The sequence below is a fragment of the Mustela nigripes genome, chromosome 8 (genome assembly GCF_022355385.1).
Source record: "Mustela nigripes isolate SB6536 chromosome 8, MUSNIG.SB6536, whole genome shotgun sequence".
Lineage (NCBI taxonomy): Eukaryota > Metazoa > Chordata > Mammalia > Carnivora > Mustelidae > Mustela > Mustela nigripes.
Genome location: NC_081564.1, coordinates 54,683,653 through 54,710,605, shown reverse-complemented (window position 1 = coordinate 54,710,605; position 26,953 = coordinate 54,683,653). Strand labels below are relative to the sequence as shown.

The window sequence follows — 26,953 nt, the reverse complement described above, 5'->3', positions numbered from 1 at the left end:
CAGCAATTGACTCTCAACCCTTCACCTACTTCACCTCCCAGCCCCTCTGGTAATCACCAGTTTGTTCTCTATAGTTAAGAATCTGTTTTTTGGTTTGTCTTTTTTTTTTGCCTTGCTCATTTTTGTTTCTTAAATTCCACCTACGAGTGAAATCATACAGTATTTGTGTTTCTCTGACTGACTTATTTCACTTAGCATTTATACTCTGTAGCTCTGTCCATGTTGTTGCAAATGGCAATATTTCATTCTTTTTTTATGACTGAATAATATTTTTGTGTGTGTGTGTGTGTGTAACACTTCTTTATCCATTCATCTATTGATGAACACTTGGGCTGCTTCTGTATATATACCCAGTAGTGCAATTACTGGGTCATAATACGTTAGTTCTACTTTTAACTTTGTGAGGAACCTCCCTACTGTTTTTTACATTGGCTGCCTTCCCATCAACAGTGCAGGCGGGTTCCTTTTTTCTCCACATCCTCGCCAACACTTGTTTCTGTAGCCATTCTGACAGAATGAGGTAAGATCTAATTGTAGTTTTGATTTGCATTTCCCTGATGATGAATCACGTGGAGAATTTTTTCATGTGTCTGTTGGCTATCTGTATGTCTTCTTCAGAAAGGTCTCATGTCTTCTGCCCATTTTGAAATGGATTATTCATTTTTTTGGTGTTGCGTAGTATAAGTTTTTCATATATTCTGAGTAGTAACACTTTTTCAGATATGTCATTTGCAAACACCTTCTCCCATTTGGTAGGTTGTCTTTTAGTTTTCTTGGTTGTTTTCTTTGCTGTGTACAAGCTTTTTATTTTGATGTAGTCCCAATTGTTTATTTTTGCTTTTGTTTCCTTTGCCTCAGGAGACATAGCTAGAAAAATGTTGCTATGGCCAATGTCAGAGAAATTACTGCCTGTGCTTTTTCTAGAATTTTTATGGTTCCAGGTCTCACACTGAGATCTTTAATCCACTTTGAGCTTATTTTTGTGTCTGGTTTAAGAAAATGATCTGGTTTCATTCTTTTGCATGTAGCTTTCCAGTTCTCCCAATGCCATTTGTTGAAGAGACTGACTTTTTCCCATTGTGTGTTCTCGTCTCCTTTGTTGTAGATTAGCTGACCATATAAGCATGGGTTTACTTCTGGGGTCTCTATTCTTTTCCATTGATCTCTGTGTTTGTTTTTGTGCCAGTACTATGCTGTTTGATCACTATAGCTTTATAGTACATCTTGAAATCTGGAATTTTGACACCTCTAGTTTTTTTCCTGTTCAAGATTGCTTTGGCTATTTGGGGTCTTCTGTGTGTTCTTACAAATCTTAGGATTAATTCTTCTAGTTCTGTGAAAAAAGCTGTTAATATGTTGATAGGGATTGCACTGAATCTGTAGATTGCTTTGGATAAATAGGGACATTTTGATAATATTTATTCTTCCAGTCCATGAGCATGAAATATCTTTACATTTCTTTGTGTCATCTTCAGTTTCTTTCATTAATGTTTTATAGTTTTCAAAGTATAGGTCTTTCACCTCCTTGTTTGAATTCCTAGGAATTTTATTATTTTTGGTCCAATTGTTAGTGGGATTATTTCAATTTCTCTTTCTCCTGCTTTGTTATTGGTGTATTGAAATGCAATGGAATTCTGTATATTGATTTTGTACCCTGTGACCTTACTGAATTCATTTATCAGTTCTACTAGTTTCTTTAGGTTTTCTGTACATAGTACTGTGTTATCTGCAAATAGTGAAAGTTTTACTTTTTCCTTACCAGTTGGGATGCTCTTTATTTATATTGTCTGACTGCTACGGCTAGGACTTCTGGTACTGGGTTGAATAAAAGTGGTGAGAGTGAATATCCTTGTCTTGTTCCTGATATTAAAGGAGAAGCTTTAAATTTTTCACCATTTGGTGTGATGTTAGTAGTGGGTTTTTCATATAAGGCCTTTGTTATGTTACGGTATGTTCCCTCTAAACTTAGCTATTTTGTTGAGGGTTTTTACTGTGAATGGATGTTTTACTTTTTCAAATCCCTTTTCTTAGATCTATTGAAAATAATCATATTTTAAATCCTTTTTCATTGATGTGATGTTTCATGTTGATTTATTTGTGAATATTGAACCATACTTGTATTTTGAGAATAAATCTAACTTGAGCATCATGAATGCTTTTGGGGGGGGAGGGGAGAAGGAGATGGAGAGAGAATCCTGAGCAAGCTCCACATTCAGCATGAGCCCAATGGGGCTTGATCTCATGACTTTGAGATCATGACCTGGGCTGAAATCAAGAGTCAGACACTTCAACTGACTGAGCCACCCAGATGTCCCTGTTGGGAATTTTTCGATTACTGATTCAATTTCATTGCTGATAACTGATCTGTTTAACTTTTCTGTTTCTTCCAGATTTAGTTTTGGGAGGTTGTATATTTCTAGGAATTTGTCCGTTTCTTCTAACTTCTTGAATTTGTTGGCATACAATTTCTCATAATATTGTATTGCAATCCTTTGTATTTCTGGGGTGTTGGCTATTTGTCCTCTTTCATTTTTGATTTTATTTATTTAGATCCTCTTCCCCCACCCTCAAGAGTCTGGCTATAGGTTCATCAATTTTGTTGATCTTTTCAAAGAACTAGCTTCTGGATCTGTTCTTTTTGTTGTTGTTTCTATTTTGTTTATTTCTGCTCTAATTTTTATTATTTCCTTTCTTTTTTTTTTCAGATTTTATTTATTTGACAGAGATCACAAGTAGGCAGAGAGGCAGGCAGAGAGAGATAGGAGGAAGCAGGCTCCCTGCTGAGCAGAGAACCCGATGGGAGGCATCCAAGGACTCTGAGATCATGACCTGAGCCATAGGCAGAGGCTTTAACCCGCTGAGCCACCCAGGCGCCCCTTATTTCCTTTCTTCTACTGGTTTTGGATTTTGTTTGATCTTCTTTTTCTAGCTCCCTTAGGTGTAAGTGTAGGTTGTTTCTTTGAGATTTGTCTTCTTAAGGTAGGCCTGTATTGCTAGAAACTTCCCTCTTAGATTTTGCTGTATCCCAAATATTTTGGACCATTGCGTTTTCATTTTCATTTGTCTCCATGTATTTTTTAATTTCCTCTTTGACTTCTTGGTTGATCCAGTCAATGTTTAGTAGCATATTATTTAGCCTCTGTGTTTGTGTCCTTTCCAAATTTTTTCTTGTGGTTGATCTCTAGTTTCATAGTGCTGTGGTCAGAAAAGTTGCATGGTATAACTTCCATCTTTTTTAATTTGTTGAGGCTTGTTTTGTGGCCTAATATGTTGTCTATTTGGAGAATGTTCCATGTGCATCTGAGAAGAGTGTGTATTCTGTTTTAGGGTGAAATGTTCTGGATATATCTCTTAAATCCATTTGGTATGATGTGTCATTCAAAGCTACTGTTTCCTTGTTGATTTTGTTTGGATGATCTGTTCATAGATGTAAGTGGGGTGTTAAAGTCCTCTACTGTTACTGTATTACTATTGATTACTTCCTTTCTGTTTGTTACTGTCTTATGTGTTTGGGTGCTCCCATGTTTGGTGCATAAATATTTATAATTGTTACATCTTCGGGTTGGATTGTTTTCTTTATGATTATATAAGGCACCGCCTTTTTTTTTTTTTTCCCCACTTCCATTTGCATGATAAATGCTTTTCCATCCCTTCACTTTGAATCTGCTTGTATCTTTAGGTCTGAAATGAGTCTCGTGTAGCCAGCATATGGATGAGTCTTATTATTTTTTTTACTTATTTCACCCTATTCTTTTGTGTGGAGCATGAGTCCATTTATGTTCAAACTGATTATTCATAAGTATGTATTTATTGCCATTTTGTTCCGCGTTTTATGGTTGTTTTCATAGTTCTTGTTTGTTCCTTTCTTCCCTTGCTCTCTTCTCTCAAGATGAGCTGGCTTTCTTGAGTGATACACATGGATTCTTTTCTCTTTATTTTTTGCATATCTATTACTGGTGTGTGAGTGTGATTACCACTAGGTTTGTATAGAACATTTTCTGCATATAGCAGTCTGTTTTAAGTTGATGATTGCTTCAGTTTGAACCCATTCTTTACTCTTCTTCCCCCATAATTCAGGCATATGGTGTCATAATTTACATCCTTCTATTTTGTGAGTCACTTGGCTGATTTTTTTATAGTTATACTTATTTTTATAGCTTTTGTGCTTCCTACTTTCTTACTCTTACTTACGGTCTTTCCTTTCCACTCAAGCAGTTTTCTTTTAACATTTTTTGTAGGATTAGTTGGTGGTCATGAATTCATCTTTTGTTTGTTTGGGAAACCTACTCTGCCATCTTCCCAGTGATCTCTACTATAATGGTTATTTGTGCAACCATTTTGCAACCCGTTAATTGTTTCATATGGTGTCATACTTTATATACTTTTATTTTGTGAATGCCTTGACTGATTTTTATAGATACTTAATTTTCACAACTTTTGTGCCTCCTGGTTTCCTTATTCCTGCTTAGGGTCTTTCATTTCCACTCAGAGAACCCTGTTTACCATTTCTTATAAGGCTTGTTGAGGGGTGATGAATTCCCTTAACTTCTGCTCATCTGGGAAATTATCTCACCTTCTGTTCTGAATGATGGCCTTTCTGGATAGAGCATCCCACTGTAGCAGATTCAACCCCTCCAGCCAGGCCTGCCTTAGTCCTGGTGGCGGCCAGTGCCCTCCCACAGGGGACCAGTGTGCAAGCCCTGCTAGCACTGTGCATCCCTCCCACAAGCACACTTGACTCTGTCTCCCCCAGTACACTGTTGGCTGGAGACCATCCAAAACTGTGCCACAGGCCTGGCAGTGTGCAAGCAGCCCCAACAGGGGCCAGCACCACTGCTACTGTCCTGGGAAGAGGGAAAGATAACCACATATACCAGTCAGACTGCAAACCCAGCAGCGGGCTGGGGGCAGACAGCTAGTCTAATTGCAAGCCCTGTCCACCCATGAAAGCTTCTCAGAGGACAACACAGGGAAAGCACCCCGCCATTGGATGCTAATGCATTTCTGGCAAATGCCTGGTCTCACCAACTCAAGCCCAAGGCAGCTCCAGATTTGACCACTTGCACAGTGGGACTAAACCCTGCCTGCAACAGGCCAAGAGAGCTACTTCAGAAGACAGGATGAAGGAAAAGGTGGCTCAGTAACAACCATCGGGCATGCAACACATGTAGAAGACAGCCCTGAAGTGCCAGGTTCTGGAGAACAGGGGACATTACTGCAGGGCACTATGGGACCTCTTCACAAGGCTATGGCTTTCAAGAGCAGGAGATGTAGCTGACTTTTACTTTTTTTAAAACTTTTTTTAAAAAATGATTTTATCTATTTATTGACAGAGAGAGCATGAGCATGTGAGTAAACACAAGCATGGGGGGAGTGGTTGGGCAGTCTCCTTGCTGAGCAGAGAGCCCGAAATGGGACTCAATCCCAGGACCCCAGGATCACAACCTGAGCCGAAGGCAGACACTTATCTGACTGAGCTACCCAGACACCCCTGTAGCTGACTTTCCTAATGCACAGAAACAGAGAGTTAGGCAAAATGAGGAGACAGAGAAATATGCCCCAAATGAAATAGGATGAAATCACAGCAAGAAACCTAGGTGAAATGGAGAGAAGTAATATGCCCAATAGAGAATTTAAAGTAAGGGTCGTGAAGATACTCACTGGACTAAGAAGGAGTGGAAGACCTCACCTCAGTGAGACCCTTACAATGACCCCAAGACTGTCAGGATAAATTCCACAGCTAAATGTAGAGAAGAGACCACATGGGAGAGGATAAGGAATGGTAGGGATGTGGAGGGGAGCTAAAAGGACCTGCAGGGCAGTCCCCTGTTGGGGGAGCCGTGGGCACAGAGAAGGGAGAGAAAGTCAGTCACATGGGGGAGCCTGCGCAGAGACGATGAAGCCCGGTAAACTTGGGCTTTGAGAACCAGAAGGGCCAAATTTCATGAGCTCTTAAAACCAGCAGGATTAAATCGTGGAATTTAAAAAATCAGTGGGCTCTGCTCTGAAAGGAAAAGGCATCCCTGCCCCTAAAGAAATAGGTAACAAACAGCCCGTGGAAATATAGCACAAAAGTAACAGTTTGAAAAATACCCGGGGCTTATGTTGGGAGGGTTATTTACTAATCTCAGAGCTTAACTGGAGGGACAGAAGTCACCGGAAGACCCCTCCAGGAACAAAGGAGCTGGTCCAGGCCACTTCCCATAGGCACAGGAATACCTGGGACCAGCGGGGTGCTCACAATGCCCTCCCCCTGCTTTTTTCCTAGGATGAAGCCTGACACTCCGGAGCGATTTCTGTGCATAGACAGTTTAGGTCCCTGGTAGACTGGTTTTTACTGAATTGCATTTTGCCATTTTGTCATCAGGGATAGTCCTGATGCCTCCCAGAACATCACTATATTAGCTATGAGATGCGGTGAAGGTCGGGCTCCCTCCATCATTTAATTTCTTCTTAGGAGCCACAGAAATTTCTCTTAAGATCTAAGTATCTGCACTCTTAAGTAACTGTTTGCAGGTTATGGACTTTAAATTGAGTAACAGTGACTTACCTCTTGATGTTGGCAACTAGGAGCTCAGTGGTAATTTTCCCTCTTCTTCCTAGTAAAGTCTAGAAGACCTCGGGGCATCTGTGTGGACACCGACCGTACTTCTGCTTTTGCTTTTCCCTCATTTCCCTTTGCTCTGATTTCCTCACTTCTATAGGGAGTGTATGATTTAAAAAAATAAACCGCTTTACCTTTTTTTTTTTTTTTTTTGGACTGAGGCAGGGATGGATGCAGAATGCTCTTCTTTCAGAGTTCCATTAGAGTAACTGAGGGATAGGGATGTGATATCAGGAGTGAAAAGTCGCTGTTGACGTGTGCTTTATCCATGGTTTGTGCTCAGCTTTTAAAACCATTAAATGAGAGGAGAAAATAAAAACACTCTCCCCTCCCCCCTTTCTTTAGCCAAAAAAAATTCTTTTGGGTCTTTCTGAGGTAGTATTAACCTTTTCTGGATACATGTTTTAAATTGAAAGAGTGTCTACATTTGGTAATTTTCCCCTCTTATTTCCTCTTGGGAGCATAGTTGAGTCAATACTTAAACATAGGAATCTTGTCAGTAAAGAAATGTGACCAGGAGTAGACACCCTTTCTGGGAAGCAGCCGCTGGTTCCTTCTCTGGTTCCCAGGGCATGGTTTCTCCAGAGGAGCAATGTTAATGGAATCCATGACCAAAGATCTTCCGTGGACAAGACACGCGGAGCTGTGGGCTTCTCTTCTGCTAAAGCTGCAGCCTTGGCGGAAATCCTCTTGCCAGCCTTTTGCCCCCTCCCACTTCAGCTGGCTTTGGGCTGCCGGGCCCCCCTCCCCAGGGCCTGGGTTCTTACCTTGCCTGTTCTTTGAAGTGAGCACACAGCTCCTGCCTCAAGCTAATCTGTTCTTGTTGAGTCGAACCTGGATTGAGGACAGGATCAAATCCACCTCACACCACCACCCCCCAGCCCGGACCCCCCACCCATGCTATTCTCAAAATAGGATCAAGTGACTTGAAGGATACTGGATTATTCTTAAGATGTTTTAAAAAGGAAGAGAGATCACCTCTTCTACCACTGTCCCCTTTGCAGTCTTTCCTGCTCTATCCTTCAGTAGGAAAATCATGTAAGGGGACTGCCACTGAGCTGGACAAGTAGGGAATGAGGAGGGAGCTGAAAGCTCTTGTAGGCTCTGCTCTGACAGGCACCACTGGTCCAGAGACCTCCTCCTAGGTCTTCAAAAAGTCAGTAAGTTCAGCCCCAAGGCACACTCACATCAGGTTTTGGGGGAGTTCTCCACAGAAACGCATCACTCTGTTCTCTTTGTGGAAGGGAACATAGTCCCATCAGAAGATGGCAGAGGCCTTTCACGACCTGCAAACCAGTGTGGGTAACAGACCAGTGTGGGTGACAGAGCATCAAAGCACGGGAGCTCGAGCACGGCCAACTCTCTCCTCAGTTAGCAGAGTCAGGAGTTACATGAGGCTTTTTCATCATGTCATGTGCTGACTTTATGGCTGTGTGGTTCAGCAGACTCTTTTTTAAAATTGCATGTAAACCGGCTATTAGGAGTGTTTTCAAATAAGTGTTTGGAGCATCTTTTTAATACTCAGAGGCTAACAAAACTGTGTTCTGACAAAGGAGTATCTACACTGTCAAGTCTTTTGCTTAGTGAAGACAGGGAGATAAAAACCACCTCTCTACCATTTCCCACATCATGTTCTCAGAAGAGAAAATTACATTTGAGCCTTTTTAGATCTGTACGTATGGCACATACAATGGTTCATTCTGTGCCTCTTAAAAAGGAATTATGTTTTACATCTTAGAGTAACTGTTAACAAAATTCAAAAAGAAAGCTAGATGACCTTGGATGTTGTATTGATAATATCTTAGCTGTGACTAGTCAGCATTCTGGGACACTAATTTCAAAATCTCTCTCAAGAAAAATTGAAAATGTTCTGAGGTAAAATTCACATTTTTCTTCTTGGCCCCTCCCCCATTTTTTGCTCATGTGATGGGACAGTGTCTGTGTCTGCAGGACAGGACGATCCCTGAACCTATCTTTGAGAGAGCTTAGCCTCTGAGAGACTGATATTTAAAGTGATTTTCTATAGTTTCTCTCTGGAAAAACTTCGAAGCTGGTAAAAAAGAAAACAAAAGTTTCATAGGGAGAAGGTCATATTTCATCTTTATAATAAATACGTCAGATTGGAAGAGAGAGCATCCTAGTGGAAAGCTGTTTTGATCAGATTAAAATTGTGAGTGCATTTATGGGAACTCTTTGTTCAAAACTTCTCTAATTTCTAAAGGTTAGAAATTAACGTGTGAGGGCAATTAGATTTGACTAAAACATTTTAGTAAAGTAAACACACCTAAAAAATTATACAGGTAACCTTCAAGACATAATATAATGTAAAAATGAGGGACATTTGGTATACAGAAGGAAATGTGTACTTTGTTCTGAAAAAAGAACCCATTCAGGTACTGGACTAGTTTCTTTTTTTTTTTTTTAATTTTATTTTTTTATCAGAGAGAGAGAGGGAAAGAGAGAGAGCACAGGCAGACAGAATGGCAGGCAGAGGCAGAGGGAGAAGCAGGCTCCCTGCTGAGCAAGGAGCCCAATGTGGGACTCGATCCCAGGATGCTGGGATCATGACCTGAGCTGAAGGCAGCTGCTTAACCAACTGAGCCACCCAGGCGTCCCTGGACTAGTTTCTATTGAATATCATAAGTTCAGATATACGTTGGTATGTTATTTTAAAAACACTTCACTTACACTCAGTCTTAAGAAAATAGTTACAAAATACCACAGGCGACCAGTTTAAGAAGTAAAGCTTGACTAGCTAAAAAGTCAACATTTTCAGTGAAAAAGAAAAGTGCATTCAACAAAGAAGCTTTGGCTGGGCCTTCCACAATCCTCATGGCAACACAGGAGGCGGGAGACCTCAGCAAACCTTCTGTGTCAGTCCTACCTGTACAGGGTGTGAGGGCTGGGGAGGGAGGGTCCTACCCTTGGGCAGTCCTGTGATCTCAAGTTCTGGTGCCCATGTGAGGACTCTTTTAGGGTTCGGTGGATTTTGAGGTTTGCCTTCCATTAGGCAATAAAGCCAGAGCTCTTTCAGTGAGTGGTGAAAATCTGAGTTCCCAGCTCACCAAAACTGGGGCTGCCTTGCGGTCTCAATCACACGGTCTGGCAACATGGCGTCAGGGCCAAGAGGCTGGGTTGGTGGTGTCTGCGTGTGATAGTGGCTGGAAGGATCACAGGAACTGTGTCTAGCAGGGAAGAGGAAGGCTAGGAAGGCCAGAAATGAAGTCACCGGTTTCATTTTAGAGAACTGACACTGTAGAACTTGAATTTCAGTGGAATTACATGAATTCCTTTCTGTCCCCTGCCCCCCTCCCCCAACTCATGGGCCTACCCATAATCTCACAGTCCCAGTAGGAACATGTTCAATTTTTAGAGATGATCTCAGATTTAATAAATGGAGCAAACCTGTCATTCCACCCATTTTGTACCATTAGTGATGTGTTTCCTAGAGTCCCCTGGTGTGCCTTTCAAGTCAGATGGAGTACACGTATTCTGGACTGTGCGTGTGCAGATGTCTAAGTGTGAAATCTAGTGTTTAAAACCCCAGGGTTGGCAAATGAAATGCAAACACACATGTGTCTTGAGCAGGAACTTTCACAACCCAGGTAAGAGCTCTGACTTCCGTCACACACTTACCGGTGCAGACATGAGTGTAGATGGAGAAGGGTGGTAGTCTCTTTCTCCTCTGTCCTTTTCCCGCTTCTCTGCTCTTAAAAGGGCCTAGAAGCAAGTGAATGGAAAATCGTCTCCGAAGGATAGTCTAGAAACCAAACCGGCCTCTAGGTGGCGCCGGAAAGCAGTTTCGGGCCGACTGGCATCTGGTAGGGTGGAGAGGGCCCCGGCTGAGCCTCTGTACCTTGCCAGCTCCTGGGCACAGTGTCCCACACGCTGCTGTCCCCTGCTCTCCAGCCTCTTCGGGCGGCTCACGGGGCCACTTCTAAGACATTTTTTCCACCTATTCCTGTGCCTATGAGTTGGTATTCAATTGATGTGGCTAAACCATCACTTGGTCCAAATCGTCAAACTAGAGCGCAAGAATGCGCTGAACCTGAGAGTGTTTGCTGATCCCAGGTCAGTTTGCCAGGAAGCCTCGAAACATCTGCCTGCTGCTCCCCAGCTTCCTGCCCGCACAGCCCCATCTCGCCCATGTGCAGCAGGCTGGGGCCGCAGGAACGAGGCTTCGGTTCGCCTGGGAGAGCAATCTTCCCTAAGTGGATGGCTTGTCTGTTGGGTTTTTTTTTTTTTTTTTGGTAAAGTTTTTAAAAAGGTATCACAGCTGCTACATTTGAAATCAGATACTGATCTTTAATTCCTGTTAAAACATTAGCCATCAATAAAAGCAAGCCGCCCCCCCTACCATGTCCCGGTCAATCATAAGAAAATGTAAGTAGGGACGCCTGGGTGGCTCAGTGGGTTGAGCAGCTGCCTTCGGCTCAGGTCATGATCCCAGCGTCCTGGGATCGAGTCCCACATCGGGCTCTTTGCTCCACAGGGAGCCTGCTTCTCCCTCTGACTCTGCCTTCCACTCTCTCTGCCTGTGCTTGCTCTCTCTCTCTCTCTGACAAATAAATAAAAATCTTTAAAAAAAAATTAAAAAAAAAAAAAAAGAAAATGTAAGTAGATATGGGGTTCCAATAAACAACCTATTCACACACACATGCTCACTCGGAAGGAAACCCTTGGCATAAAAATGTAAGAATCTGTAAGTCCCGTCCTTTTAACATATACTTTTTTTTATTAAATATGTAAAAAGATAAACGCAAGTCAAGTTATTCACATATTCAGAGACAAAAAAACTATCCTACCATGCGACAATAGGGTAATGTAAAATGAATGTGATACATCTGAATAAGACTTTTTCATCTATGATGTCATTACTTATCTATTTATAATTAACAATACATATGTTTACATTCCTTTCAGTTTACATTGAATATATAACAAAAGCTTTATGGTGTACTATTTAGTAAAAGTAATCTGAATGCATATTAAACCTTAACGGAATAATGGAAATACTCACCAGGGAAGGGAGGAGTTCTTGGTTCCCTTCTGGAGTTTACTTCTCTCTGGTCAACAAGGTGTTTGTCTGGTTTTTTTCTGCTTAGAAAGAAGACGGGCTCTCTCTCTGCCCCCTGCTTCAATCACTTCCTATCTGACACGAGCAGCGGAAGTGCTATCACCGGCCACAGCTGCGTGGCCAAGAATGAAGTCCGGCTTCTGCGAGGGCAGGCAGAGCCCACAAAGGGATGCTTCTCAGCCCGGCGTGAGGACATGTGATGGGGGTGGCCATGGAAGCAAGCGTGCCCTGGATGCCGAAAAGGGAGGACGATGGGGTGCGGGCCTCGGGGAGAAAGGAGTGGCCCTGGGGAAGGAGGTGGTCTGCACAGAAGTTGGGGTGCGGCCCAAGACGACGGAGACTCCTAGCTGTTCAAGATTCCCCCAAATATCCGTGATGTCGCACGCCACCCGGCACGCTGGAAGAGGGGTCAGATGCGGACAGAAAGAAGGATGTGGAACGCTTCTCTAAATCCGTGAGGAGCTGGCGCTAAGACCTGGGATGGAGAATCAAGAATGACCACCTGGGAAAGGGAAGGTATCTGGCCAGTAGCTTTCCTAGCTGACAAGGCTGGGGCACCAGGGGGAGGCAGAGCAGCTGTCCTCCGCGAGGCTGAGGCAACTTCCGCCATCATCACATCACACCCACCCCCATGCCGGCAATTCCGGCCGTGGTCCACCAGGCACTGGGCGTCACTGAGATGTCTCTGCCTAGCAACCACTGAAGCATGCTCTGCGCGTGGAGTTATTTACTGTGCCTCTGTACAAGAGCGATTTTTACAAAAGGAAGGTCCATACAAACGGCCGGGAGGGACCACACCGGTAAGCGTGCGGCCGAGCATAGCACAACCACCACCTGTACCCAGGTGTGGGAGGATGTCACTGCCGAGAGCCAGGCTGTCCAGCCCGAGAGAAGGGAGCTGCCGCCGCCGCGCAGAGCAGGCGGGAGAGAGAAGGAAGGGAAACCGAACACCACAGAACGTCTGTCCAGTTATGCACAGTGCGTTGTAATAACCTCACAAATACAAGCCATCGTGTTCACCGGTAACTCAAATACCACTTTGCTGCGAGAGATTGTGGGAAGACTTCTTTTGGTGGCAAGCTCCAATGCTAGAATTTAGAATTAGTATTCCATCAATTAATAAAGAAATGTCAAAGCTTTCGGATACATATTTCAGAAATTTATTTTAAGCTTTTCAGTTAAGAGGCCAGTGGGGCGGGCACACTTGTTTGTTCTTGCACCTGCTAAGTCAAATAACAAGTGAAGTACATCTAAAGTTAGGAAACCAAGTGAAATGAATGATCCAGGAAGGGATACCATCTGTCAGAGGAATAAGAGAGGCAGAGATTTGGAAAGATACTAAGAAAATGTGCAAATATTAGTTAAAAAAATAAGGAATGCTTTTAATTCATTCATGTTTCCTCTATTTGCGAATTGCCACGGTTATCAATGACAAGGAGGGCCGGAGTATTAACGAGGGAAATCCCTTTTCCCGAAGGTATGGGGAGTCATAGATTTTTTTTCCTGTGCTGTCATTCCAGTGTCAACACCAGACTTCAGAATCCGGAGTCTCCCTTGGAATGACGCTCCTAGTAAGAAGGTCTTCACTTGGCAGCGAGCGTGCAGCACGACGCAGAGCCCTGCCCCTCAGGGGCGCACACCCTGAAGTCATTCTGGAGGAGGAGTCCCCTAACGCGGAGGACAGGCTTTGGGCTGAAAGCCAGAGAGAGGCAGGAGGACCTGCACCTACGCAGACCCCCTCTGGACTGTAGGTAATTGATGACAGCTTTTGGGGAGAGTGGCTGCCCACCAAAGAGGACCCTGAGAAAGAAAAAAGCATGAGAACCCGGGGGTGGGGGAGGGGAGGGCAAGCAGTCGGAGGGCGAAGTGGGGATGGGGGTGTCCTCGAGTGAATGTCTTTCGAAACTAACTGTGTGGCCGTCTGCCGTGCTCGGGGAGAAATACTGCTGGGCCCTGAAGTCCTAGTTTTGATTCCATTTTTTTTTTTTCCCCTTTAGTGTTGGGAGTCGAGGGGGAAACTTTTTCCCTATAAAACAAGTCACTGTCCTTATGGCTTTCATATCAAGGATCTCTTTTCCCTTTGCTCCAATTTATCATTTGACCAAATTTACGTTCAGAGGTTAGACTTGCAAACATCAAAGCACCACGAATGTGTGACATCTAGTGACACTGGTTGAGAAATGCCAATATAAATACCATATATCAAATTACCATTGTTTCACACCAGGATAAAAAGGGGGTGGTGGGGGGGCGGTGGGGAGAGCTGTCCCGGAAAGAAATGAGAAGAGCAGAATCAATCCCAAGCAGCCAAGTGGTGAAGTGGTAGGTATGTGACCCCGTGACCTCTCAGGTCGCCCAACGGCCGGCTGCTAACGGGTCTTGGCAAAGGAAATGGGAACCAAGCGCGGTGGCTGGCGGATGCAACAGTGCGTTGATGTTAACGGCAGACTGGGAACGACTGGTTGCTGTTGAGCTTGAGGCCACAGGTTTCTCCAGAAGAAAAGTTCCCACGCACAGCTGAAGGCGCAAGGGGCCAGGACGCTTCAGTACTCTTCCTGCTGCTGGGGCTGCTGGTCATGGACTTGGTCCTCAGCCTCGGCCTCTTCCGGGTGGCCCTCCTGCCAGACAGGGGGAGAGGTTTCAGCTGGAACTATGGACTGGGTTGGAGGCCCCGCAGCGTCCAGAGCACTCCCTCTCCCCAGACAGCATGTGCGAGGACCCCCCCCCCTTGCCAGCCAGGGCTCTCCCACTCTCCGAGCCGATGCACCCCCAGATGCCACTGCTTCCCCTCTCCAAGGACTTGTCATTCTAGAACACAGCGGTCAGGTGTGACGCACCTAACATTCCTTCATGGGACACATTTCCACATTCCTACCCTCGTGAAAGAGTCAACCAAGGCACGGCCTCCGAAGCATCATGACCACGCGGGAGAACCTGCTGTGAAAAGGCAGAGCCCTGGGCCACTGTGGGTGGTGGAGGGTCAGCTCCACCCTGCCGGCAGGCGATGCAACGCTTCGGCTTCCTTTCCTGCCTTGTCACTCTTCTTACTGAAACAGACCCTGTGGGAGATCGGATACTCCTCGGCTGTGGAGACGCCCCCGTCGGAGTCATAAGGCAAGGGAGGGCGGCAGGGGGGTCAGCAGCCATGGCTCAAGGCCTTTGGGATGTCTGCTTTGGGAACCTAAGTACTTCAGAGACAGGATCCAGAGGGTGGAGGTATTCTAGAACCCTTTAATTCATTCCTCTAACCCCCATGAGCACCGCTCCAGGGAACATCAGCCCTGGCTGGCTGCATTTGCAACTTGTTATGTTCTGACACAGGAAGCAAGTGGCTCTTATCACCTGAGCCAAGGGGGCCACTGCTCCCTCAGGAACGCACGTGGGACCCACAGGAGTGCTGGCGGCCTCACACCGGCCACACTCGCTCCTTTCTCAACCCCAGTACCCCACCCGCCTTCCTGCCAGGTCTATGCCCTATAGCCCGGGGCAAGCCCAGCCCCCTAGCCACCGTAGGGTCTTCTCTCCTGAGCCCCGTGCTTGCTTTCCCTGGGCCGGCAGCACTCAGTTTCCTCCTTAGCTACAAAACTCGGGCATGGAAGCTCATGTGTCTCCAACACGGTGGCCTCAGGTTACTCAAGTCAGGGATGGGACCTCACCCATCTGTGTCACACTTGCTTACTTCCCAACTTGGTACAGGTTGCGCTGAGAGGAAGAAATCCCTGAGGACCCAGGAACAGACGAGCACGTTACTCAACCACCGTGTGCCTTAGTTTTCCCATCTCTACAATGGAGAATTATAACAGGGGCACCCATTTAACAGTTTCCCAAGAGCTTCACTGATCGGTGAGTCAGTGGAGTCCCTGAATTCAACAGAGAAGTCAAGGAATTCAAGAAGGGAAGGTGCCTACAAGATTGGGCTGTTCATAACACCTATTGTGAGCTGCAAATATTTCATGGTGGGAGAATTCTTTGAAATATATTCTAGAAGTGGAAAGATTTAAAAAATGTAACCTTTTCTGTGACAACAGTAGAAAGGAACATCGCACTGAAGACCCTGGTTTCAATCTAGCCCTATCCCTTATAGCTCGGGGTCCAGAGGCATAATGTTTAGTAACAGTCAGCTCTCCCCGTGCCCAGGACCATCCCTCTTCCCATCCCCCGGAACTACTCCACCACAATGTGCCAAGGCCCAAGATCCTGCTCTGCCCACACTCTGTCTTCGGGGCCCCCCAACTCCTTCATGGCTTAACCGTATTTCATTCTGGCCTCAGAATGTCCCCCCCCTGCCCCGCATTCCTGGGCCCTCAGTGCAGCCTCCGGTGCAGCAGCCTGGCCTACAACCTTGTGGGAGATGAGGGTGGTCCTCGCTGCTCCGAAAGAGAGCACCTCAACTGACAGTGGCATTCCTAGGGGAGCAGGGGAGTATCTGTGGGCATAGTACAAGACCGCACAAGTCACTGCCCTCTCCCAGTGAGGGTTCTCCCTCCTGTCTAGGGGCGAAAAAGAAGTCTAGTGGTCATGGGTCTTTACCAGGAGTGGGAGCCTGGGAACTCCCCGGCGTCCATTCTGCCACATGTTCCTTCCTGATGCCGCTCCCCTACCTTCTCCCCAGTGTCAACTACTCTCCGCTTCACGTCCTGGCTCGGCTTTGGTCAGGCGACGCACCGCAGCCCTGAGTGGGGTCAGGGATGCTATTTCATCCATCACCCTAACTCTGTACTGCTAGTGCGGTACCTGCCTTTCCTCCAGCTAGGACTGCAGCAGGCCACAAGTGTGCGTTCCTTAGTTGTTTACTGTGTGTTAGGTGCACGGGAGGTATCAGACCTGAGGATCTGTTTGACATTTTAAAGAAGATCGCATTTGCTTACAGCACAGTTGGGAGTTAACTGCGCAATAATGGGGTTAACCCAGGACTGAAAGTCAAAGACTTGGGCCTGTAACAAGCTGTGGGACCAGGAACCCATGAGTTCAGACCTCACCACTGGTCTCCCCTTCCTACTTGGCAAGCCAGGGGGCACTGCTGTCTGCAGCGGGCCAAGGGCAGCTCTCACGGTGACGTCATCTGCCTGTGGGAACTGTGGACTCCAGACTCTTACCAGGATAAAGTGCAAACCTCCCAGCTTATCAAGGGATTGCTAATGCTAGGGGTGCAGGTTAAGGCGGTGTGAAGGTCTGCAGAACAGATCTGGAAGGCTGAGGCGGTTGGACTACGTATCACAGCCAAGTGCTCCCAGCTCACACCAGCCTAGGTAAGCTCCCAGGAAGAAAAATTTTCTGATGCCCTCCATGAAAAGGAACAACTGAAACCCGCATGGAAGTGGAAGCCAGGCAAAACCTATGCCAGACAATGCCCTGGAGCACTACGGGCTAAATTCTAGTATTTGCCTATCATCAGAGCTTTCTCAAGGTTTGGCTGTGAGCGAGCCTAGAGTTCAGCATTCTCATGATCTCAGTGGAAAGAGCAGCAAGTTGGAAGCCTGTGGGAAGGCTCTTGCCTACCATAGGAGGAAAATGGGGGCAAAGGCAGGAGGACAGTTACCGGTGGCTCCCGACTTCCTCGATGGGGCTGGGGCACTCAGGAGGCTCACGTGCCCCGGGCACACCGGCCACATCTGGCCGTTCTTGGCTCAGGGCTGTGCCCACCTGGTTTCCTCTGCCTGCACAATCCTCTCCCTTCCCTTGCTCTGTGCAGCTGCTCTTCCCCGTCATTCTTCACACCCACCCCAACGTCCTCTTCTCTAGAGTATCTGCTTGTCACTCCGGGCTGTCGTCGTAGGCTCGCCACACAAGTTTATGCCTCTCTTACCGCATGGGTCATACCTGACATAGTCCAGTCAGTGGCCCCTCACTGAGGCAGTGCCTCTGTCCCTTTCTGTCCACCCAAGCCTTAGTCCAGTGACAGAAACACAGGCTCTTCCCCAGAGCTCTCGGTTGCATGGAGAGGAATCTTTAGATCACCAACAGTGACTTTTGTGACAGTGCCTTGGGAATTAAGTGCCTGTTTATATAAGCAGGCACACCTCAGCTGACAGATGGACAAGGCAGCACCTAAGCAATGACTAAGTCCAGATACCTGTGGCCCCAAAGGGAAAAAGATCCTGAGGATGATAAAGAGGGGCACGAGAAGGCTGTCTGGTGATCTGCTTTGGAAACTTCCATTACGTTTCTACAACGGTGAACTGAACCACCCCTGTTTACTTCTGTACGCAAACTCCCATCTGGATTTCCACATCTTCCAAACATTCTATTCTAGGATTGACTCCCAAGAATCAAAGACCAGCCATCACCAAATAAAGACTTAGAGAAGAAGCCTCTCCGGCAAACACCTGTCCCTGAAACGCAACTTAGGGTGCGTCTGTATTTAACTGAACAACAGGCACAGGGTGGAATCCCCTGAGGTCACACTCAGAAGTCAGGAACTCTCACCCAGGGCCGGCCCTGCTGGCTGTGAGCCAGAGCTCAGGGATCCATGTCAGCTCTGAGCTTGGAGGGCACCTGAGCAGGTCCTGCACAAGAACTCCCTCTTGGGACAAGACCCGAGTGAGGTGGCTGTCGGAAGGGTTCTCCTCCTGCCCACAGCACAGGGCTGGGATGCTGCCACTGCCTTCCTCTGTCAGTGAGCCTGGTCCTTCAGAGGGGGGCGCCATGGAGACCGGCTGGCTTTAGCCTCTAATAAGCAAGCAAGCACTCGGGCCACAGGCATTCGGGCTGCTGCCGGCACACTAGGAATCAGGACGTTTCTGCCATCGGATCTGAAAACATTGAGAACCGTATTTTGTGAAGCCATCTCTGCCTCTGGGACCTGGACAGGAAGTTTCTCAGTGCTTCAAGATCTACAGTCTGAGCCAATGATAACTGAGAAAGAGGCTTCAAAACAAAACAAAACAAAACAAAAATATGGGCTGGGGGAAGGGAACAAAAAATGTAGCCGAGGAGGCCTCAAACCCTGGGCTGTTTTAGAAAATCTCATCTCTAGGATTCCAGATCTAGCAAGGAGTAAACATTTGCCTGGTATTGGGCTGGAATAAGTCCTAAAGTAAACTTGCCGGTGACTTGTTCCCGGTGGGTGGAAGTGACAAACACGGCTCACCCCCAGAACCCTGGGAGGGGCCCTGGGTGTCCAAGTTCAATAGCCTCAGACGCTTCCACCAGCTGCAGCCTGGCCTAGGGAAGAGCTCAAAACCCCAGCCCAGACCCCTCTTTCACACCTTCCACGGGGGTGGGGGGGGGGGCTCCTGGTCAGGCTCCCACTCCTGCCTTGCTGCCCAGCCCCTCACTCATCTCTCCCCCGCTCTTCCCTTCCTGCTCTTGAGTCTCTTTCCTCGGCTGTTCCTCACACCTGCTTTCCATCACCGGGATGGAATCCACATGCTGGGATTCCCCCTCCCACTGCTCCCCCTCACACTCCTGAGGAGAAGCCCTGCTAGTCCTGCCCAGAGAGGAGGCCGTCTTTTTTTTTTTTTTTTTTAATTTTTGTTTTTTAAGATTTACATAATCTCTCTGCCCAACATGGGACTTGCACTCATGACCCTGAGATCAAGAGTTGCAGGGCTTTTCCGACTGAGTGAGCCAGACACCCCCAGAGGAGGCCTTCTAAAAATATTTTTCAGCTAAGAGCTGTTGCGTAGAGCTGGTCTGCACTGCCAATGAGGAACCAAGACAACCAGCACTGCAATAAAAACAGGCAGTTGTGAGGCTGATGGGGATGGGAAAAACATTTAGACGAATTCTTCCTCTAACCATACTCTGTTCTGTCAGGAAGAATCTTACACACATTCTTGCTGCTCCGCTGCTCAGAGCTGAAAACCACTTGGTACCTGGCTGCATCAACCTATTTTTCTCAGTCAGTCCTCCTCCTCTCCCCAGCCCTGGCCACTCATCTCTTCCCAGATGGATTCATGAATACACGTGGGTTAAAAAATCACGAGGATAGTGATACTTGTTCCTCTGGGAATAACCAATGCACGGAGTCCTCATTCTCCGAGGTCCCAGGGCATCTGAAGGCCCACTGATCGCTGCCCTGACCAACGACATCGCTTTAGAACGCAGCAGTCAAGGGCTCTCCTCACACTTACATGTTCTTCCGAAGCATAGAGGACTTCCATTAGTCGCTGCACGAGGTCATCGTTTTCCTGCCCGTGTTCTTGGCAGAGTAGCTCAATCTCTCTCAACTTGCCGAAGTAGAAATCTCTCTCCTTTTCCACACCTTCGAGGGCAAGTTTTAATGAGTGTACCTGCAAGGGAGTGAGGGTAGAAGGAAAGAAAACCCAAAAAACAGTATAAGAAACGTGAGCAACTCCGCCTTTCTATATAGACGGGAAACAACAGATGTGCAACGGAGCTCGAGCCTTGGCCACAAGGTCAACTCCGCCAGCAGGCCAGTCGTGCCCTCTGCCAACTGACGTTCCTAACCACTGTTGAACGGATTCTTCTGCTCAACACGGTGGCATACGGGCTCCGAGCAAGTTCTCCTCCTTGCCTGCTAACACAGGCTAGAGCACTAGAGCACATCCTTCTCCTACCCTGTTCATCCTCTGAGGGGAGGCAGGGCAGAGAGGCTGCTGCTGTGGTGAGCTTAGATGTATCCCGAGGACCCTCCTTTCTTCAGAAGAGCCACCCTTCGTTTTGGAGCCCTTCATAAATGTCCCTGAGTATCCTAGACAGATGCTTTCTATGGAGAAACGGGGTCCCAGTTACCCAAGGACAACCGGGTGAGACGGAGAGCCTGGCTGAGTGGATCGGGTTGAAGTCCTCTGGTTCTGGCTCTGGGGCCACTGCAGGGAGTGCAGGGGGAAGAAGATGAGGAAGCCCCGTGCCCTCAGCCAAGCAGCCCTTCATTCCCTTTTCCCCCCGAATGCGATTCCAGGACCTTCCACTAGGGCTGTGCGGCCTCTCCCAGTGGTGACAGAGATGGTGTAGGAAGGAGGCAACAGCTGGGCTGAAGAACACGGACAGTGGCGTCGACAGACTGGGTGTCCAATCCTAAATGGGCACATCAGGTACACACAGGCCCAAACCATCACACTGTGCCTGCTTCCTGGAAATGCTTTTTTTTTTTTAAAGCCCCTGTGTTTAGATTTACGTAGACAATATCCTTTAGGAGGTAAATTAAATCACTCATGCTCCTCCTCAGGTGAAGTCTCATTCAGTGCACTAAAATCACCCTAATAGGATTTCTAAAAATTACCTTTGGAAGGGGAAATTTTCTTCTCTGATAATTCTGGGCTTTCGTACATGCTATTGATCTGGCTGGAGTTACTGGTCCATCCGTCCCCTTCCTGCACACTGGGCCCAAGACCCACCGATATGGCCCCCTCCGAGCTCACCTCGCAGACCCCCTCCCAAGTGGCTCTCAAGGCGGCTGAGCATCTCGCTAACTTTCCCTCTTATTTCTGATAAGATGGTTGGGTTATTTGTAAAACCTGAAGGCCACCAGAAGCCTTAAGTAGAGGAAGAAGAAAACTTCCCTTATTCCAGAAATCGTTCCTTGTTGTAAAACAAACCAACCCCTTCCTGAGGCTTGGCCACGGGGTCCCTCTGCAGCCCGTGGTGGTGCTAGCAGATAGACCGTGGCACTTCAGGTGTCTGAATCTGCCAGCTCTCCCCAGACGAGGCAAGAAGGGTCTCTGGATGCATCCAACCCATGGAAATCAGGTTTGCTGCCTCTTGAGAGAGCTGTGGTCTGTACAACATACAGGGGCTGAGGCTTCTGGAGAAACTTCCAGCCCAGGCTGGCCTCTGGTGGTTCTCCAGATGCGCTGGGGAACGGACGCACAGCTGTGAACATCCCCAATAAAGACCAACAGGGGCTGGAGTGTATGAGGACAGTGAAGTGGCCAAGCAAAGTCCACGTTCCCAGTCCCGGGAGCTGATGCCAGGCCAAACCTGAGGTATCACCACAGAGGCCAAAGCGGTGGAAGGGACACTGGGGATGGACCCCTGAGTATGTCAAGAGGAAGAGACAAGAAGGGCAAGTTCTCTCCCCTCCCTCTCAGTGACCTCCCAGCTCTGTTGCCCACCCCGCCTCCCGTGTCTGCCCGGGGCCAACCAGCGCCCACTCTCCAGCCCGAGGGGCCCCTGAGCACGGCGGTGACCCACCCCCCCCGCTGCCCACTGCCTGTCTGCTGACCCACGCTCCACACACAGCCCTCAGGATTTTAGTTGTCATCTTGTCCTGCTTTTTAAGAGAGAAAGAGCGAGCAGGGGTGCGGGAAGAGAGGGAGGGAGGATCTTGAGCAGGCTCCGTGCCCAGCAGGAGCCCAGCGCAGGGCTCTGTCTCCCCACCTTGAGCTGAAAGCAAGAGTCAGGCGCTCAACGGACCAAGCGAGCCACCCAGGCGCCCCTCCCCTCTGTCTTTTGATTCGTTTCTATCGCTGGAATTGTCATGGGAGACCGCCTGAACAGAGGCAGGAGGCCAAGTAAATGAGAATTCTTCAAGTTTATGGCACTCATCACTTGCTCTATTACGGCTGTAATTCACTCTGCAGCTGAGGCATCTCCACCCAGCCCTTCCTCGTCCCGGAGCCCTCCGTCCTTGCACAGTGATGCCCTGTGGCTCCCCGCCAGCATCAGCAAGGCCCCCTTGTTCCCCGGGACAGAAAGCGGAGGGAGAACACAGAAACAGGGCTATGGATCCAGAGTCAGTGTTCAGTGAACAGTTGGAAGAACGCTCACAACGGACAAGGGAACGGACATAGCCCTCCTTGGTGAGCATGGGGCAGACAAGGGCAGTGAAGCCCTTTGGAAGCAACAAAGGAGTTATAAGCTCATTGGAAAGCTCCTCTCACTCTTCTCCCTCTCCCCATTAGAGTGACGTTTTTGGATGAGAAGATGAGTTCTGGGTCTCTGGGGGATGGGAGGCTCTTTGAGTAACTGGACAGCTAATGGGAGCACGGAGCCAGCCCCAAGGAGAGGAAGGGGGTCTGTCTGGCTAAGGCCAAGTGGGAGAAGGGCAGGAAGGATCTTGAGGTTTCCGTGTCGTTATACTTTGGGTTGGAAGGTTGGATACTTGGGTATGGTAGAGGGAGACCACAGGGAGGAAAGAGATCGTGACAGAATAAGAGGTAATCAAGATACCAAAAGGACTTGGGTTCCTGAGGAGAAAAGGTTATAAATCTAAAGCATCAGAGACCCACGCCTTATTCTCTCTAGGTCTGTTCGGATCTGCTCGGAGACTTGGGCATGTGGCCCACGGCTCACTGAGGCTGCACCACCAGCCTTTTATTTAAGAAGAACCTACTACTGGAAATTCCGTATGGGCTCAAACTGAGAGTCAGCAGGTAGTTGGAACATTCCACAGTTTCCAAATCAAAGTCGTACCCACTGGATGACTCTGGGGTTCACACCATTTTCATTAAAGTGATCAGAATTGTAAAGACACGCCTAAGCGACCCCCGCTTTCAAACTAGACTCCTGACTGCAAATATACAGTTATCTCAAAACTGTTTCCAGACTCGTGCTGGCTCATCAGGAATCAGCTTAATCACCAGGAATGGCCTGACCACTCTTCTGGGAACAGCCTAAGAACCATGAATAAAGGCTCCTCTCCCAGTGGTGGGAGCAGCCAGGATACAGGACTCTCTCCTAACTCAGGTCGGGGGAGGCGTCTTCTGCAGGCGGCCTTGTGCTCCCAGTGGTTTTATTACCTTTCGACGACATCTAATCCTAGGCAAAACTAGCTACTGGTAGGTAGACATCATACCTAAACTTTTATATTGAAAATTTCCATGATAGGAGAGCTAGATTTAGACAAAAAAGAACATTTTTCAACTTAAAACACAACTGGGGCCTTTCTAACCCCCAAGTATTGGGCTTGGTGCTTCTGTAGCATCCATCTACTGTTGTGGGAAGTGTCCTGTGTTTACTTTGCTGGCATAATCGCCCACCTCAGACCACTGCTCTCAGTCCTACGAGGGAAGGGAAGGTCAAAGGTCTCTCTCTCACTACCCATTATGTTAGTAGCACCCAGTATGGGGTCTGTCCCAGAGGACAGGCCTGACAAATAGCTGCTGCCATATAAAGGAAGGAGAAAGAGTGAATGGTACCTAGCCTGGCCGGAAGTGGGCAGAGAGGCCGTGGTGTAGCCTGGAGCTGGTGACTGGGCCTTGAGATGGTGTGTGTGTGGTGGGGGGTGAGGTGGGGAGAGAGATGTTGGCCTGTGGACCTGCATTTACGTGAGGCCGAGTCCTTCTGTATTAATGTACCGCTTTGATTTCTGACTAACATCTTTTGTTCCTAGTGGGCCAATGATTTTATCTGCCTGAACTATTTCTTTAATCCCTACTTGCTTGAAACTACTGCCCCCGCTCCCTTACCTCAGCCTATAGGTGTTTGCTCCCTCCCTCCCCTCTCAGAGACCTGGCCAGGGCTGATGAGTTACCTGTTCATTAAGCTGTATGACCTGTGTTTCTAAATCTTTATCAGATTTGGATGCTGAGCTGCTGGACGAAGCCCTTTTGGCTGATGAGGGACGAGAAGGTGTGGATCCCGGCTTAGACGCTGGACTGGATTTAGCCGCACCTGAAAGTAAGCAGAACAGATTACAAATATTGGCAACATTGAGGATGCTTTTTAGATCACAAATATACAATATAAAAGTCTACCAGAAAGTATAGAAGGTAGCTCCAATGATCCCTTCCGATCACAGGAGTAGCACACACAGAGAGAAAGTGCACACAGGGGCGCCGGAGTGGCTGTGGGTTAAGCATCTGTCTTTGGCTCAGGTCATGATCCCGGGGTCCCAGGATTGAGCCCAGTGTTGAGCTTCCTGCTCAGTGGGAAGCCTGCCTCTCCCTCTACCTCTGCCCCCATTCATGCTCTCTCTCTCCCTCAAATAAATAAAATCTTTTAAAAAAGGAAAAAATGGTACACAAAGTACAAAGACAGGGTCCACTTGGGCAAATTATTTACTATTTCTGAGCACTCTTTCCTTTCACTCTGAGATTAAGTTGTCCTTTCTCCCTCTGTAGAGGTAAGAACGACTCGTACTAAGATTTTAAGGTTTTTTTTTTAAGAGGAAATGTTCTTCGAGAACCTTGAAGTACCACCATAATGAAGTTTCTAATGAACAAGAAAAAAGAGCCTCTGATAGATTAACACTTTAGAAAGACTTCAATACAAGGGCCTATTTTTGCCCCATTCCCTAGGTTCAGCCACTTGACAGCGTCCGGGAGCCATGACCTCTCCGGAGCAGCGCGTGCCCCTGTTCCATACGCTCTGGTGTCTGGAGTTTTACTGGGACTGAGAGAGCTTCTTGAGGGGGGCGGATTCCAAGGGAGGGGCAGGGAAGGGACAGGGCGGGACACCTCGTGGCAGGAAGCAAGGATGTGTTCACGGTCTCATGTGAACAGGCACAGGGGCCCGTGGGAAAATGTCTCCGACTTAGCCACACGCAGGGCAGTTTTATATATCAAAAGAATAATGGCTCTAATGGACTGTAATACAATCAATAAAAATCTAGTTGAGAATGATGAGAAGGAGGGGGAAGGGAAGGAGGGAGGGAGGATATGAACATCTTTCTAGAACACGGACAGCTAGCAAATGCAGAAGAAACGTTAGACCTGGAAAAATCACCATTTTGCAACAAAGGTAACTGGTCCAGGAAAGGCTCACCGACTCTAAAACATTAAGTGAGAAGTTTGGGGGGAATAAGCCAGTCATGCATGTCAAGGTATTGTCCTAAAATTTACTTTCTGTAATGGAAAAAAGATACGCCTTTGCCTTTACAATGGGAAGGTCTGGGAATTAGCACCTTGACCAAGTGATTCAACAGCACCACTAATAATGATAGAAACTGAGCGGAGCAGGAGGTCACTGATGTCAGGTAAGATCGTGCCCACTGGAAGCTCAGCTCCTAATAAGTACTCACAATCTAGAACATGACAGACACAGGAAGTGGCTTCTGCAGCCAAAACTGTGCAACGACGTTTACACACTTCGTGCATTAAGAAATGCAGCGCCTGGGGCGCCTGGGTGGCTCAGTGGGTTAAGCCGCTGCCTTCGGCTCAGGTCATGATCCCAGAGTCCTGGGATCGAGTCCCGCATCGGGATCTGTGCTCGGCGGGGAGCCTGCTTCCTCCCACCGCCCTCTGCCTGCCTCTCTGCCTGCTTGTGATTTCTCTCTCTGTCAAATAAATAAGTAAAATCTTAAAAAAAAAAAAAAAAAAGAAATGCAGCGCCATTACGGGGGGCCCACCTGGTCTCCACCACACGCAGCTTAGCCTGGTGGGGAGGTGCTCCACCCAATCCCCCGCCATGCTCCCGCACCCCCTGCTTCTCCAGAAGGCTCTTGGAGCACAAGGAACCAGCGTCCCTCACCTTTGTAACCCTAGTATTTAGCACCACGCCTGGCTGAACGTATATTTTCTGAAGGTACAAATGTTGAAATAAACACGTGAACAAGTAAATACAACCTGGTTCTGTGGTTTCTAGTTTCCCAGTTTATCAGTACTAACAGATCAGAAAGAGGCAGGGGCTAATGAAGCCAAGTGTGCTGACAGCAGTTACAAGTTTCAACCGATCTCCTAACAATAACGTAGCAAACCGCAAGAGTTCAGGTATAAAGGCAAAATCCTACATCTCCTCAGAAAGCACTGGCAATATCACACCCTTTAGAATCTGTGACAAGGGCAAAAAGAATTTTCTTCTAAATTTTCTAGGAAAAGGCCCATTACATTTTAATATGAAAATCAAATTGAGAATCGACTTAATTTAACAGTTCAAGTATCCGAAGGTAAATCCTCAGGGAGCTGAAAACCTCGCCCATGCTGAAAACCTCGCCCATGCCGAAGACCTTCCCAAGGATTCCAGAGAGCTGAGGCTTTGGTTCATTTGTGACTCCCATTCGGCTGCAAGGATCCTCTATCTCTGCAGAAGTCCACAGAAGATACTTCTGGAGCACCACTTCTAGAGGCCGACTGGCCAGGCTCACTAAAGACCATGCCAACAGAATAGAGAAAACAATGTGGCTAACAGCAGAGGACACAGGGGGTTGGACATGCTGACCTGGCAAGGGCCTCCTCCGAGGGCAGCTACCAGCCAGCCTCGCTGGGGAAAAAGCTTCTGGAAAATCAAGTTACTTCAGACCTTTTTATAAGCAGTATATCATATTTTAATACCAATAAAGTCCAACAGAAAGCAGCTTCAAGACAATGTTCAACAACTCTTATGTACTAAATACACGCTTATCCAGGGCCTACCACAAAGCACGTCGTGCCAGAGATTCCTGCTCTTTGGGAGCTCATGGGGTTTCATGGAGTGACAGTGGAGTCAGA

The 26,953-nt window shown here is 47.5% G+C and overlaps 1 protein-coding gene across 5 annotated transcripts in view; it reads right to left on the bottom strand.

Moving 5' to 3' along the window:
- Window positions 1–12,825: 12,825 nt before the first annotated feature.
- Window positions 12,826–26,953, bottom strand: part of MAPRE2 (microtubule associated protein RP/EB family member 2) — a 196,180-nt gene continuing 182,052 nt past the window's right edge. For all 5 annotated transcript variants that reach the window (XM_059409451.1, XM_059409455.1, XM_059409454.1 and 2 more), the window contains 3 exons: window positions 24,061–24,200; window positions 19,757–19,915; window positions 12,826–14,299 (listed from right to left, as the gene is read on the bottom strand). In XM_059409451.1, coding sequence (XP_059265434.1) covers window positions 14,225–14,299; window positions 19,757–19,915; window positions 24,061–24,200 — 374 coding nt within the window. In that variant the 3' untranslated portion in view covers window positions 12,826–14,224. The remainder of the gene's footprint in view (window positions 14,300–19,756; window positions 19,916–24,060; window positions 24,201–26,953) is intronic.